Genomic DNA, 16368 nt, shown 5'->3' with positions numbered 1-16368 from the left:
ATTTTCATATTTTTTGTTAACATCTATGATTATTATTGTAAAAACCTGCTAATGAATCCTAATTCTTTTGCCTATTGTTTGAAATCCCTTTAAAGGATCTTCTAGACCAGCGGTTCTCAACCTATGGGTCGCGACCCCATTTGGGGTCGATCGACCATTTCACGGGGGTCACCAAGCAAGGCTGTCCGCCATTTTTTCCCTTTTCCGGCAGGTGCCTTACCTCCCTTGGGGTGGGCCAGCTGGTGGCCCAGCCAGTGGTCAGCCTGCTCCATCTCTGCCGCTTGCCAGCTACGCCTCGGCCAGTGCAGGGGGCGGCACCACGCATGCATGGCGCTCCCGGGCAGGGAAAGTCCTCGACTTACGACCGGTTGGGTAGTTCTCGACTTACGACCGGTTTAGTCCTCGACCTATGACCGGTTTAGTCCTCAACTTACGACCGGTTGGGGGTCACAGCATTAAAAAAGTTGAGAACCAGGGTTCTAGACCCAATAACAAGTCATCTGCAAAAGCTCTTGATTTATAAGTCTTTTTAAAAATCTTTCCTCCCAAAATATCTCATCCTGGCTTATGTCTCTATTCAGTGTATCAAGAACCAAAATAAATGGGAGTGTTAACAATGGGCAGCCTTGTCTTGTTCCTTTTTGTATCTCACATGGTTTTACTAGATACCCATTAACAATTATTTGTGCTTTCTGTGAAGTATAAATTGATTTTACCCATTCTATAAAATTATCTTCAAAATTCGTATTTCCCAAACTTAAAAAAGACAGAATCCTAGTGGGCTCCCTTTTGAGTGGAGATTTTTAAACTGGGGCTGGATGTCCACCTTTTGGGATGGAGACCTAAGTACTTTCAAAATTCTATATTTTATACTTCAAATTGCTGGAAATCTTATCCAGTTCACCTTCTGCTAGGCAAGTGACCAGGATTCAGGCTAGGATTCAGTGAAAGCCACTTACCTTAGTCTTTCTCTATTCTGCATTGATTTATTAATCCCATTACGCCATCCAACATAATTAATCCAATTGTGGTTAATTAAAGTTCTAATGCAGTGGTTCTGTGGGTCGGGACCCCATTTGGGGTTGAACGACCATTTCACGGGGTCGCCAAACAACGCAGTCCGCCATTTTTCCCCCCTTTTCCTTAGCTGTGCTACTCCCTTTTATTCTATTGGCTTTTGAAAGCCAATAGAATAGAGTCTCTTGAATAGAGTCTAATTCTATTGGCTTTCAAAAGCCAATAGGAATTGTCCAGGCTTTGTCTGCCCTGCTGAGCCTGCCAAAAGTCTGCAAACGGTGCTGCACCAATTGAGTAGTCCTCGACTTATGACCGGTTGAGTAGTCCTCGCGACATTAAAAAGGTTGAGAACCACTGTTCTAATGCAACATATCAGGAAATTCTAAGATTGGGAAGGGGTATGATATGCTGTGGGGATGAATAGAATGATTCAATAGAAATATTTATTGGTGTGTCCCATTAATAATCTAAAAATGCACTGTGAACTTTCACTATCACAAAGTTTCTGCATTATTCTTTTTCTTTGATATGTTTTTTTAAAGGGTAGATTAAAAACAATGAAAAGGAATGTAAAGTAAGAAAAAAAAAAGAGAAAAAAGAGAAAGCTAAAAGTGCAAGAAAGGAGAAAAAAACAAAAAGAAAAAAATAAAATAGAAAGAAGATATAATTAGCTTCCAATCTTATTTACAGCAGTTTTAAGTAAATTATACATTTCTCTCTTATTCTATGGTTACAACGTAAGGTTCTTCTTTCTACAATCTGTCCTGTCCAATCATCAAAACCATAAATCAGACATTCATTTTTCCTGATCATGCAAATTGTCTATAAAGGCTCTTGATTTTCTACATTAGTCTTGATGCCAAGGAAATGGGTGGAAAATAAGACAAGATATTCAGTCTCCAATTCAATTTAATTTAATTAAGTGGCTCTGTACAGCCCAAGATGGATAGGGAAATTACAGAAACAAATATCTGTGGGTCAGAGTTTCAGAAAATACTTTCATCTTTTCGTATTCATCTCCCTCCTCCATTTTCAAATGTCCCCAAAGTACCATTCCGGCACACAATTAATAGGTTTCTCCTCCCAAATGGTCTGCAGCCGTTTGAGCCATGAAGTCAACATCTGTTGTCTTTTCTCTTCTGTCACATACTCAGGGGCAAAGCAGATCTGAGGGGAAAGGATACTGAAGCCACAGAAGTGTAAGATTCCATGCTGGAATTAAACAAGAAAGAGACACAGTAAAAATCATAATGTTTGGCTTGTGATTAGACCATGGCTGATGCAGTTTTAAAAAAAACAAACAGTAATATTGTAAAGTTGAATTTACAGTAGTTTCCCGGCAAAGTTGCAAGAGGGAGCCCGAATAAATAAATACATACATAAGTAAATAAGCACAGAGTTCCAGTGCATTTGTAGGTTTGTATGGCAGCAAATTTACCAACTTAAGAATTCCAGTCCCAGATAAGTGAAGGCTTTAAAGATAATTATAAGTATTTGGAATTCCACTTCACACATATTGGTCAATAGGCCAAGTGAACCCTATTCCCTGGTATATTTGTCCAAACAATTACCTATTATGGCTATTCCAGTGAATTTTTATACAGCTCTTATGGACAACATAGATACAGCAGGTTCATGGCGCTTCTCAACCACATGAAGAATGCAGGCTTAGGAGAATTAAGAGTTTGCAACTTTATCAGGCCTGACTGAATCATCTATCCACCCATTTATCTTCCTGCTTGCTTACTTACACACTTAGATAGCTTATAAACCATTCCAATCAACTAAATATGAGTGATTTAGAACTCCCTAAACTTGTAATTAAAAACAAATACACAATCAAATTTTAAACTTTCATCAATACGTTAGCTTATGGAAGAGAAGGAGGACCATTGTCATTCTTCTATAACAGTGTTTCCCAAACTTGACAATTTTAAGGCATGAGGACTTCAACTCCCAGAATTCCACATGCCTTAAAATTGTCAAGTTTGGGAAACACTGTTCTATAATATCCATTAGTCCTGCAACTGGCTATGCCAGCTAAGACTAAAAGCAGATGTAATCCAGCAACTAATGCAGATTGAACTGAATTGAAAACCTTCTGAGTTCAAAATAACCCAATTCAACTATAAAATTCCTGTTCAGTTCTCAGTGAGTGTTCCAGTTCTATTCCTGCCATTGCAGAAGTGTTCTGAGCACTAATCTGGACACCTTTTTGAGCTTGAAACACTTCTAGAATTATTGGAGCAGAGTTGGGAGGTGTCCATGAACTTGGAATGTTTTGCCCATCCCTGTTAAATGGCCAAGAAGCTGAACTTTATTTAGCCAACTCCTATCTCCCTAAATCAATGGCTATACCAGTGATGGTGAACCTTTTAGAGACTGCCCTGCCACCCCGCCCGTCCCGCTCCATGCCTCACCCATTCCGCCCTGCCCCCCGCAAGGCCACCCACCGCCTCCACGGCCCACCACAGCAGATCGCCCAGGCGGCCCAGCATCGCCTTGGCAGCCATGCCCTCCACCTGCGTCTCACAGCATCATCTGCGTGCGATTGGGTGCAAGGGTGGAGTCTTGTCCCCGCTGCCCAGCTGCCATGTTCTTGGTTGTGCTGCTCCGCGCAGACTGCGCTCAGGGGTGACTCTCCTCCAGGGGGGCTGCTGGTGAGAAGGGGGCCAGGGGGAGGCGGGGCTGGGGCAATAGCACATGTGCCCACAGAGAGGGCTCTGAGTGCCGCCTCTGGCATGCGTGCCATAGGTTCGCCACCACTGGGCTATACACTGGCCAGGCTTCATATTCCATGCAAGCAGGAAGGGAAGTTTGAGGAAAGAAAAAGGAAAAGGATTTGTTCTGAAAGGCTTCCTAGTTCAGTTCCCTTAGGTATATGCATAGGACATATGTCTCTAAAACATTAATGCTAACATGAAAATGTTTTTTATGTTCTCAGTTCTGCTTTGGGAAGATCATTGGCAAAAGCAACATATTTAGAAACATAAAAGGACATTGGCTGTTTATTGATCATATTATTCTTCATGATGTGGGCAAAATAAAGAAAAGCCAGTGCCAAGAGATTCCTCCCATTATGTTTTGAAGCCCTAGTCATATAGAGCAGAGCTCCCCAGCCTTTCCAACTTGGCGGCCTGGAAGGAAAGGGAGGAGCAGGGAAATGTGCACACACACTGCAGCGCTAGCATGCACACATGCACAAATGGGCCATGAGCATCTGTGCAAACAGGCCGCTGGCATCTGCGCATATGTGTAAACAGGCCACTAGCGCCGGTGTGATGCTGGTGGCGGTGCTAGTGCACCCGTGCATGTGCAAATGGGGCCACTAGTGCCCATGTGACAGTACTACCACGAGTGGGAGGGGGACTCGTCAGTTATTCCCATGGCCCAGTGGCCAACAAGCCATGGTCCACAGTACCGGGCCGTGGACCATAGGTTGGGGACCCCTGATAAAGAGGGAAAGTGGGACTGCTGCTTTTGCTTGTACTGTAACTACTCATTCATGAAGGATGACTCCATATTTCTTGGATTCTTATTCAGAGATTGCTGGCTGGAAAATCTAGAAGCTGCAGTCCCAACAGACCCCAAAAAACATCACCTTGAGGAAGACCACAAAGCAAGAATTAGAGAAGACACCGGTAGGTTGGGGAGAACAGAAAGTCTGTCCAGTGGTAAGCGTAGCTGAATGTTTGTATCAGTTAGCTGCACAGTGTGCTTGCTATAATTGGCTGACCAAGATCTCCTGAAAAACTGAAAGAGGAATTCAGCGCCTACCTAATTCTCCAGAAGCCAGGTCTGAGCCAGCATTTGCATTTAGTCTCCACTTACCTGCATGGGCCAGAGAAGGTAACGGATATTATCACTGGGTCCTCTCCTTGAATACATTTCTTCGTCTCCTCCAGTGGTAAATGAAAGTAAAGCTAATTTATTCTGGAATAGAACACATGCTTTATGTATATATTCTAAATTAATACTCAAACCAAAGCCCCCACAGTGCAACATACAGGATACAGCTTAAACCACAACAAAGTTACATTGCAATGTGATTCAAAAAACATTAGAACAGTATCCTTTAGAACAGTGGTTCTCAACCTTTTTTAATGCCACGACCTCCCAACCTGTCGTACGTCGAGGACTACTTAACCGGTCGTAAGTCGAGGACTACTCAACTGGTGCAGCACCGTTTGCAGACTGGGACTTTTGGCGGGCTCAACAGGGCAGAGACAGCCTGGACAATTCCTATTGGCTTTTGAAAGCCAATAGAATTAGACTCTATTCAAGAGAATCTATTCTATTGGCTTTCAAAAGCCAATAGAATAAAAGGGAGTAGCACAGCTAAGGAAAAGGGGAAAAAATGGCGGACTGCGTTGTTTGGCGACCCCCGTGAAATGGTCGTTCGACCCCAAATGGGGTCCCGACCCACAGGTTGAGAACCACTCCTTTAGAATAAATTAGAAAGCATTTCAGAAAGCTGCATTATGTTTTAAAAATATGAAATAAGGTTTTAAAGGCCAGTTTAAAATCCTAAATTGATAGAGCTATACAGTTAGTACTTTAGCAAAACTCCATAAACAACCGTCAATAAGGCCAGCCAATTGACTGCCAATTGGGCCAAACTTCACTAACAGGGTACAAGTTTCCATAGCTGAATTCAGGTTAATATGTTAATTATACATTGAGTGCATCTGAAATACATTTCTTTATTATAGGGTTTTTTCCAAGTTCTTTATTTTGAAGCCAATTTTTCATGCAGTTAAATTTTTGAGATCTTTAATTTGCCATAGATTCAGTGTTTCTAGTGGCATAGATGGTAGTTCAAAGCAAATTTTTGACATTGCACTGATTAGGAAATATCAGCCAAAAATAACGAAAAGATTTATTATAAATCTATTGGCTTTCAAAATTCCTTTCAAAGCTGCCAATTTCTAAAAAACTGAGCATTGCCAATGAAAACAGCACATTTGTAAAGAACTGGCTACAACTAGCTGGCTATATCGACTACTAAGATGCTGTAGGTAGGAGGTTTACGCTTCATATCATGCAGTTTTAGCAGAGTGTTGTGCCACGTATGAATAATCACCATGATCAATTCTTGAGGATTTGCTAAAGTAGATTTAAAAGGAATTTGGTACCACAGAGAGTTATTAATGAAATTTATCAACCTTAAATCAAATTTCCAGAATGTTTATAAGACTTTCAAGAGAAAACTTGTCATATTTAGTATAAATGTTTTATGTAACACTGATGAAATTCCTTTGCTATTAAATATTCATGTAATCTACCTTCAGAGGTAGATTACATGAAAAATTAATTCTGGGAGTTGAAGTCCACACATCTTAAAGTTGCCAAGTTTGAAAAACACCACCTAGATCGCGGTTCTCAACCTGTGGGTCGCGACCCCATTTGGGGTCGAACAACCATTTCACGGGGGTCGTCAAACAACGCAGTCCGCCATTTCCCCCCCCCTTTTCCTTAGCTGTGTTACTCCCTTTTATTCTATTGGCTTTTGAAAGCCAATAGAATAGACACTCTTGAATAGAGTCTAATTCTATTGGCTTTCAAAAGCCAACAGGAATGGTCCAGGCTGTCTCTGCCTGCTGAGCCCACCAAAAGTCCCATTCTGTAAACGGTGCTGCAAGTTGTCTGCAGCGAAGACGAGCTGTCTGGAAGTTTCCACCCCTCCCTGCTGAGCAACTACTAAAAATGTAAGTAAAAGAGAGCCAGGGGTGGGAGGCCGGCGGGCGCAGGGAGGGTTGCTGGTGCATGTGGGGCCCGGTGGGTGCCTTACCTCCCTTGGGCTGGGCCAGCTGGTGGCCCAGCCGGTGATCGGCCTGCTCCGTCTCTGCCACTTGCCAGCTACACCTCGGCCGGTACAGGGGGCGGCACCATGCATGCGCAGCACTCCCGGGCAGGGAAAGTCCTCGACTTACGACTGGTTGGGGTCACGGCATTAAAAAGGTTGAGAACCACTGACCTAGATGCTTTACCTAGAAATGACTGACCTTGCTTGGTTTGCAGTCAGATTGATATTTGTGACCATTCTGTTTGTGAAATACATTCCATAGTCAAAGGGTTTCTATTATTATATCTTCTATTTTAGTTGGTTCCTTACTTATACTTTGTTAATTATCTTCAGTAGAGATACAAAGGCAAGATATTAATGTCAGTAAAATCTTAGTTTAGTGTACACTTATAGGCCACCTACCTTGAGTAAACCAGAATCATAACACTTTGGGAAATCATGAGCAAATCCTTGGACTAAGACTCTGTCCATCCAGCCCTTCAGGATGGCTGGCATGCTGAACCAATATAAAGGAAACTAGATAGGATTACAAGAGAGAAAGGAATAATATACTTGGCTTTAAAATACCCATAAACATCAACCTCTTTAGAAAGGCAACAATCGAGCAGGACGTATTGCAAATACGTATAAATTAACAAAGTCTGGCATTATTATTACAACATTGTGCCTCTTAACATAGATCCTTCCAGATCAGTATAGTGCAGTGGTGGTGAACCTATGGCACGTGTGCCAGAGATGGCACTCAGAGCCCTCTCTGTGGGCACGTGCGCCATGCCCGAGATGGCAACCGTCCCTCTTCAACCAGCTGCCACTAACTCACCGAGGTCCCAAATGGCCAGCTGCATCCCAGCGTGGCTGGTTTCCCTCCCCCCCTCCCATCCCTCCTGGGCTTGCATGCTTTCCTTTTCCTGGGCACGACCCACTGCATCGTCTTCTCAGCTGTTGGCCGGCCATCAGAGGCGGCTTCTCTAAACTGCTGGTGGCGGGCCGGGGAGCCCCAGAATGTTCCGGTCGAGGGGCTGGCAGGCTGTGGCTGCTGACGGACACTGTCAGCCCCCATGCGCTGGCTGGCCTGTGTGTGGGGGGCTGATGGTGTCAGGCAGCAGCCGCCCTGGCCCCTGCCTTGCCTTGCCCTGCGACAATGGCACCCCCGCCCTGCTTCGTCTCACTCTGCAGGATGAGCCTCCTGCCCCACCTGCCAGATCCACCTGGATCTCCCTCAACACTGCCTGGCCCCCACAGGCAACATCAAGGTGACCACGCCTACCTTGGCCATACCCACCCAGCCTGCCATGACCACCACAGCCACGCCCACCCAGTGGGCCACGCCCACCTGGCACCTGGAGATACATAAGTGGGTTTTGGGTTGCAGTTTGGCACTCGGTCTCTAAAAGGTTCGCCACCACTGGTATAGTGATTGGCAACACACACTAAGGGTCAGATATATCCCTTCAGCAAATGTTTTTATCTACATCAGAAATGGGGGAACTATGGCACATTTATGACTTGTGGACTTCAATTCCCAGAATTCCTGAGCCAGCATGGCTGGCTCAGGAATTCTGGGAGTTGGTACGCAAGTCATACAAAGGCCATAGTTCCCCATCCCTGATTTACATTATCTGAAACAATCATTTTTTCTTACTTGCTCAATAATAATTAAAATTTAAAAATATCTGCCTTTATTCTGAAACAAAACCAGATTTATATACAAAGCACAGAATTGGGAAAGTTAATCAAAATAGATTAATCTATTGAACTGTCACTCCTAACCTATTCCCTAGATGTATGCATGTAGACATTCGCTTATCCCAACCAACTTGACCCCAGATTGAATGGCAGAAATGGAAGATGGACTTCGACACATCTGGAGGACAGCTAGTTCAGAATGTTGAAGAACATTCTACACTCACCAGCACCTATTGGACCAAAATGTAAGGGATAATATTTGAAAAGTTCTTAAATGATATGATCAAACCAAAGCAAGCACAAACCTAAAACTACTCTAAATTCCAAAGTTATATCAACATGATCCAAGCTCTTAAACCAATTTGATCCAGCAACGGAAGTCTCACACAAACAAGCTTTTGGAAAAAATAATGACCTGGAAAATCACCAAGTCGGCTTTGTTCACTTTCTTTTGCTCCTCAATCAAATCTTCAGTCAGACATCCATTTTCATAAGCTTTCCAGGCCTCAGTTCCATAATTAAAATGATCAGGATTGTATAATTCACCTATGGGCACAACATGACACAATCTAGTTGCATTTGAAGTTACCATCCCATCTTTTTTAAACATAGGATCTCTGTCATCTTTCACTTAGATTAACTCAGATCGCAAAATATCATGTAAAATGTTAAAGAAACGGAGGACGCAGGAAAATCAGTATTTTTCTAGAAGTCTAACAGCCCCCAGATTAGTTTGGATATTAGAACTCACAGCCTGAGCAAAAAGAATTCTGTTTACCCCTCATTTTCTTCTTTTCAGCAGTATTATTTTGAAGGAATGGGAAAGTGCTTTGCTGCTGTTATTGTTAAACAATTGGAGTCAAAGGATGCTGTTGGAAAACTCCTGAAATCTTTGTTCATGACCCATCCATCCTTCACTCAAGTCATTACCTTATTAATTTTACATACTGTAAAATTGATTTGGCTAACAAACACATTTTTTCCATATACAATTCTTGTATCTCAGTAAAATGTATTCTTGGGACAGTTTCTTGGAAATACAAACCACAAATGTACTTCTACCTCATCAATGGCACCTACCAACTATATCTTTCTTAGTTGTTCTTGGCTCAAATTGCATTTCATACAAGTCTGAAACAGTGACTGTACAGCCTTGCTTCTTCAGTTCTTCCACTGTCAAGGTTTTAAACGAACCATTTAGAGATTTGGGCTCTTGGTGTGCATAGACAATCAATACGTCTTTCCCTAATGTTTAAAAAGATGAAGAAAAGCAATATTTACTTAAAATAGGAATTCCAAAGGCAGATAAAAATCAAGGTGAGAAGATTTTCTGCAGTCAGCAACAGCATTCTGGTTTGAACATGTAGAAGCCTGTAACTGCTTTTTTTTTTTTAAATCATTCTTATTTTTTTATTTTATCTTTTTATCAGTCAGACCAAGGAAGATTTTTTTTTTAATGCTTTTGTATTGATCTTAACTCCTGGTAACTATCTGTACAATGTCCTGTCATTTTCTTAGCAAGATTTAGGAAGTGTTTGCCATTACCTGCTCCCTAGGGCTGGAATTGAGTGAGTGGACCAAGGCTATTTAGGCGTTTTGTGTCTAACACCTCCCTAGAACTCACAATCTCCCAATTTATATGCCGATGCCTCAACCATTACACCAAGCTGGCTGAAGGTAGCTCTTCCTATCCTGATTTTATCCTACAGCAACCTTTTGGTGTTAGATTGAGTTAGCGGTGATTGGCCCAGGGCCATTTCATATAGTTTCTAGTCAGGATTCTTTAAATATAATATTTTAAAATATAAAACAATGTAATCTGTTTGTTACCCATTGATACCACCATCTCTGTTGTTCCCTGACCCAGCTAACATTTCCTCTTATCATTTCTTTAAAAAACAAAATGGAAAGATGGCTCACTGCACCTTTATTTTCCCAAAGGCTTTTGGACTCCTCCTAGACCCCATGGCATTTTAGGAAATAAAAATAGATAGCTGAAATTTGTAAATATCACCCCTCCCCCCCCCCACACAATGACCATTTGGAGAGAACATTCATAGTACTCTCCAAGTATCTCTGTCTGCCAGTCCAGTTGCGTGTCACTGTGGAAAATGAGGGGATCTAGGGGGACATCTTAATTCTCCTTTGATAGAAAGATGATAAAAGTACAACTTACCGGCCATTTTTTCAACACCTTGCAAGTTTGTCGCAGTTGAGAAAATGTGGTTTTGAAAGATTCTTGTCAAGACGGTTTACAAAAAGAAAGATAAATACTAAATTCCTTTCCTTGGTTTTCAAAAACAAATATTACTTGAATGAATAATGAGAACCACACAAAAAAAAAAATAGACATACAAACTTAAGCACAAGAGCATCAGCAAAAATATCCTAGCTTAATAGCTCTTGGCAGTAGAAAAGGAAGCGACTTTTAATTCCCTCTCTCTCATTCCTATCCAAGTCCCAAAGCAAAGCAAAGTAGATTCAGTTTCCTGAGATCTCTGGAATACCCGAGGATCCACCATCTGGAAAAAGGGGAATGAGAGTTTGCTGCTATTTGCACGCGCTAGGGATGAGATGTGGACCAATCTGCCACAGCCTAGAATGCAAGATCAAGAAGAGGAAACTAATCAGCCTATCGGAAAATAAATATTTTTAAAAAAACCCTTTCAAAGTGTAAAACATTTCACCCATTTTATGATTATGCAGTTTTGCCTTACCACACCTTACCTTAACACTGGCTTTCCAGTGTTAACACAAGTACCGTCATGGAGGATTTTATACCATTTTATACTGTATTGCACCGCTTCCTCAGAAGTAAGCTCTGTCCGTGACTTTACTTCCAGGCAGCTGGCTTTCTACCTCCGGTCGTTCGAAATAACCTGCGTTGACTTATTAGCCCAGCTAATTCACGGATCAAAATAAGTATTAGCAAATAATAATTAATGCATGTTTAAAGCGTGGACTGTTACAAGTCTTTCCAATGAATATAGAATTACTTATTTCTGAATAAGACAGCATGTACGATTGGGCTACGGGGCGGTCCAAGATATCTGGATGAACTACAGTCAGTTTTAGTAAAAAGGACAGTTTAGGGTTCTCCTTTTATATTATTTCCAGATTTCTCAAACTGTAAACTTTACATGGATTTTCTTTCTTCTTTTTTTGCAAGCCGGTTTCCTTACTTGAAACTCGTATTGGAATATTAATAAAAACTTAACAATAGAATATAATCAAAATTCTTAATAAAAAGTTGGAAAGGAGAAGATCGTACCTGAAAACAGCACAGTAACCTGGCGGACAGGATAGGCTCAGATCACCTAAGCCAGCTAAGCAAAACAGGATCGATAGAGTTAGTGCGACTAGCAATTTAAAAAACGGGGTGGTGGGTCTGCCCCTTTCTTAGTTATGTCTCACAATTATGCGATTTGGAGGATGTGATTGATTGTCTTCGCTGTTGTGAATTTGATTGCGTTTTCATGCGTATCTGAATTGCAATTTTCCAGTCTGAGACAGTACTGGAGAGAGGGAAAAGGGATATTTCAATTAAAATGAGATTTCTGTTGAATAGCAAGTGCCGTAGATAAAAACCTTGTTCAGCCGTTATCGATTGGGTTCACATGACAAACTGAACGAAAAGGCAGTGTGCCCATGCGTGGATTGGTGTGTGGTGGGAATCCAGCTGATGTACACAACATAGCGAAGTCCCAGCAAACTAGGGTGGCTGAGTTCATACAACATGCTAAGCTAAAATATATTTGGATAATTCGTGGTTCAGTGTACTGTGCAAACCAGCCTAGTGCTGTTAATTTATGATTCAGTATGTATGGTACTACTTTAATTCAATAAACCACAAAGCAATTAACTGAATTAATGTGTTATTGATAACCGCTAATTTTCACTGGATCTTATGATTAGATAAATATACATAGAACAATTATTCAGAGCCTCTTGTCATATGAGGAAGTGGAGTCTGCCTTCTTGTTTTCCAAATAATTAGGTATTCAGAGCTTGATTATTAATTAATGTTTCCAATGTTTAGAACTATTGCATGAGCAATACAAGCCTTACAATCATGGAATTGGGATGAGAAAGGCCTTGGGGAGATTCTAGTCAAATGCCCAGTGCAGAGCAGGAATTTTCAGGCCATCCCTATCAAGGGCTGGCCAGCCTTCTTTTCAAAATCTCCAATGATGGCACACACACAACTCCTGAAATTCTGGACATATGAGAGGCCGAGAATAGCGATTGGCATTCTGTGAGTTCATGCCTTCCTGACACCTTGAATCTGGCACTTCTCCGATTACAGTAGGACTGAAAAAACATCCCTCATAAATAAGGAGTCAAGAGACATAGCTTGAAGCTACATATTTATATCCTGTTATTTCACTATGTACCTCAGAGCAATATGCCTAGCTCAGGGGTAGGCAACACAAAACACTCAAAGAGCCACTTGGACCCGTTTCCCACCGAAAACAAAACACCGGGAGCCGCAAAACCCTTTTGACATCTAAAATGAAGATAACACTGCATATATCCTTTTTTTACCTTTATTATAGGTGTGTGTGTGTGTGTGTGTGTGTGTGTGTGTGTGTTTATGTGTGTGCATATACACACAAAGGTAAAAAAGGATATATGCAGTGTTATCCTCATTTTAGATGTCAAAAGGGTCTCTCTCTCTCTCCCTCTCTTTCTCTCTCTGCCCTTGGTCTGCCAGTTCTCTTCCCCCACTCTCTCTCTCTCTCTCTCTCTCTCTCTCCCTCTCTCTCTCCCTCCCTCTCTCTCTTTCTCTCCCCCCCCTCCTATCTGCTGCTCACCTGGCAAGCTGGCTTCAAGTTGTTCTCCAACAAGCTCAGGAGTAGGCAACCTCAGCTCTTTTATGACTCATGGACTTCAACTCCCAGAATTCCTGAGTCAGCATAGCTGGGCTAGCTAGCTCTCTCCTGCCCTTCCTGCTTCCTGCAGAGATGCAGCAAAGGGAGGAGCTCCGCCCAGTAAGCTTTTCAGCTCTTGGAGAACACCGTGAGTCCACTTTTTTTTTTTTACACACACACACATACATATATATATATATATACATATGTATGTGTCTGTGTGTGTAAAAAAAAAGAGAGTATATATATATATATATATATATATATATATATATATATATATAGAGAGAGAGAGAGAGAGAGAGAGAGAGAGAGAGAGAGAGAGAGGCAGGGAAGCGCAAGTGCCTCTCTCTGTCTCTCTCTGCAAATGGCAGAGGAGGCTGGTAGCCACAGAGGAAGGCTCAAAGAGCCGCAGGTTGCCGACCTTACTATGATATAAGTTAAAGAGTCCCTGTGTCCCAAATTCAGCTAAGCTGTGCTTTGTTTAACAGTGGTGTATTGACCAAGTATAGTAGGCAAAAGGAATTGGAGGAACGAGCTAGAGTTTCAGCCAAGAGTCAGATAAAAAGAAATCTGGGTCAGGGGTGGAAATATAATTTGAAAAAAGCAGCTCAGACAGTCCCTTTCTAGTTTCCACAAAGATGGGAGGGGTGGGAACTTTCAGACTTACAAGTTTTTATTACTATAACCTTATAATAGTAGTAGTATTAGCAGTCATAATTTTCTATTGTTGAATAGATCTGTTCTGAAGGGCTGGCTTCTAGATGCTAAATCTCAAAACAAATTTGTTGAGTAATACTATGAGGGAACCCAGTTTATAAGTGACCCTGGATGCCAACTTAGCTCTCATGGGTCCTAATTCGATACTCCAAGGACATCAGCCTGGTTTCTTCAATCTCATAAGATTCACAACTATTTCTTTTCCAGCTAGATTTCGGATTGTTTTGAAATTATAATTACCCTAATTCTTTTAGCCACATTTAATTTTAAAAAAATTGAGGTTGATGTCACATTCAGAATTTTCCTACCTGATAATGGCAGGAATATCATCTAGGAATCTGTTAGGCAAACCATGATGAAATGGAATTACAGCTTAGTATAATTAATGAACTAAAATTAATTGTGTTTCCAGATTCTATTTAAAGGGCTAGAGATCATTTTCTGCCTTTAAGAACAATGCACTCAAACTACAAAACAAAATAATAAATCAGGATATCTGTAATAAAATGAGCTTGTGTGAAATGCTCTTCTGCAATTGCCTGGCTACTCTGTCCCATCATCCCCCACAAGTGTATTTCTGGTTTAGTCCTCAGAGGGTTGTTTAGTCAGGATGACCCTACTGTAGAATTTAAAAAAATTATTGACAAGATGATTTGTACATCTGCAAACCTTGAGATTCTCCAAGCCCACTCGTTTTCAGGTGGATAGAGTTGCTTTAATTACATACCTAATTAAACAAAAAGAACAATGTCATTAACAGTTATTCTACGAACAGTCTTGGCTTTGTTCAACAAAAGATCTCTTGATAGAAAAAAAAATCTGGTTGCTGAAAGAAAATGACTTTTTGGTCTTTGCAGACAAAGCTATAATGTGTGGGAAGTGTTTATATTAAGGAGCCTTCTACACGCTTGAATTGTACCAGTCTGGGATGGGGATTACCCTCCTGGATGGCCACAGTTTTGGTGAGTTCAGAGTAGCCCACCTGATTAATGGACTGAGAGTTTCCACCAGTAGGAAACTTCTGTAGAACTTGGAATGGCCTCCCAAGCTCAGTCTAGAAGTGCACTACTCAAACCCAAGTCCAGTATGAAAATACAGGCACAGTAGCTTAGGTCAATCCATGTGCAGTGATTGAGTCATGATGGACCCAGACTGGCACAGCTACTACCCATAAGGGGTCTAAGCTGCTGTACTATTCCCATTAATGGAATCTAGAAATGTATTCATTAATGGAATCTAAGCATGACAATATTCAGCATTTTTTCTAGCTCTTGACTTCATACTGCTATAGACCCATTGTTTCTGCTTTTGCAAAAATCTTATGAATTACAGATAATAACCATGCTACTGACACAAAGGAATGGAAATGACCATTGACTGCACCTGCACAGCGAAAATGCATGGCCATTTGTATTTTTCTTTTGAAATAAGCTTTGAAAATTTTATTGCCTTTTAACATTTAATAACAATTTTCTGGAAGACTTAACATAGCTAACTCAAGCTTTAAATCATTTTTAAGAAGAACAAAATCGACCAATTTCACCCCCAGCTATGGAAACGTCCGAGGGAACTTTGTCATCATGTTCCTTCCCCAGGATCTGGAGACAATAGGGATCTGGATGGGAAAGGACAGACTTTGGCTTAACTCTAGCAAGACTGGTTGGTTATGGGTTTTAGGGTTCCCCTCATATGGGGACCTTCCATGGCAGTACTCAGTACCCAGAAAGAATGGGTGTGCAACGGGGAAGGGGGGTACTCTTGAATATTTGGTTGAAAGAGAACTGGAGCATATGGCAGCAATGGCTAGGAAAGCCCTTTCCATGATTCAATACTGAGCTTTTTCTTAGATTGAGAGATCATGGTCACTCATGATTTGGAACTTGATTGTGGTTGGATATACTATAATTTGGTTATCTTCATTTCTATATTGACAGTCATATAATCTTATTAAGATATCTTGTGATTGTCTGAAAACAAACACTATTTTGTATCAGTAATGAAATTATGATGCATGTTTTATCATGTGTCCTCCCTATCCCCGTACTGTGGACTTCTATGCCAATAAAATCTTGTTACTTCCTTGTGACTATCCAATTCTTTAAAAAAATGCATTTTCATCTTAGATTTTGACGTCTGAGTGAAGAGGCAGGTAAATGCTGGGAAATGCTGGAAAATGCTAATAAGAAGAGGTCTGAGACTTTAATCAATTCTCTATTATTTTAATTTATATAATGCTTTTTTACCTGTAAGACATTTAGGAGAATAAAT

General features: G+C 41.2%; 1 protein-coding gene and 1 long non-coding RNA gene across 4 annotated transcripts in view; one reads left to right on the top strand and one right to left on the bottom strand.

Annotated features, from left to right (window-relative positions):
* The window catches only part of LOC120307646, a 39104-nt gene extending 30217 nt beyond the window's left edge, over positions 1–8887 (top strand). Inside the window, exons 6-7 of the long non-coding RNA XR_005556595.1 lie at positions 4561–4658; positions 8605–8887. This is a non-coding gene — a long non-coding RNA (uncharacterized LOC120307646). The remainder of the gene's footprint in view (positions 1–4560; positions 4659–8604) is intronic.
* On the bottom strand, positions 1909–13387 carry NQO2 (N-ribosyldihydronicotinamide:quinone reductase 2). 3 transcript variants are annotated; one of them, XM_039342566.1, is made up of 8 exons: positions 13324–13387; positions 11781–12024; positions 10686–11105; positions 9590–9754; positions 8925–9055; positions 7226–7339; positions 4849–4950; positions 1909–2229 (listed from the first exon to the last, which is right to left on the bottom strand). In XM_039342566.1, the coding sequence occupies exons 3-8, from the start codon at positions 10690–10692 to the stop codon at positions 2050–2052; spliced, it is 699 nt and encodes a 232-aa protein (XP_039198500.1). In that variant the 5' UTR covers positions 10693–11105; positions 11781–12024; positions 13324–13387; the 3' UTR covers positions 1909–2049. The 3 variants fall into 3 exon arrangements, with proteins under 3 accessions (XP_039198500.1, XP_039198508.1, XP_039198516.1); XM_039342574.1 differs by having other exon boundaries at positions 11781–11835; positions 13324–13384; XM_039342582.1 differs by lacking the exon at positions 11781–12024 and having other exon boundaries at positions 13324–13384.
* Between the last annotated feature and the right edge of the window lie 2981 nt (positions 13388–16368).

The sequence above is a fragment of the Crotalus tigris genome, unplaced genomic scaffold (genome assembly GCF_016545835.1).
Source record: "Crotalus tigris isolate CLP2741 ecotype Arizona unplaced genomic scaffold, ASM1654583v1 scf7180000017551.9496454, whole genome shotgun sequence".
In the NCBI taxonomy this organism is placed as follows: domain Eukaryota; kingdom Metazoa; phylum Chordata; class Lepidosauria; order Squamata; family Viperidae; genus Crotalus; species Crotalus tigris.
Note: the sequence above shows the minus strand (reverse complement) of the source record. Positions and strands in the feature narration are given on the sequence as shown.

What these genes read in the sequence shown, in the direction of transcription:
- NQO2 (XM_039342566.1), bottom strand. An exon ending in CCGACTTGGTGATTTTCCAG is followed by an intron (nt 7,340 to 8,924) that starts GTCATTATTTTT and finishes AATCCTATCTAG; the next exon opens with TTTCCTTTATATTGGTTCAG. An exon ending in ACCTTCTCTGGCCCATGCAG is followed by an intron (nt 2,230 to 4,848) that starts GTAAGTGGAGAC and finishes GTTTAATTCCAG; the next exon opens with CATGGAATCTTACACTTCTG.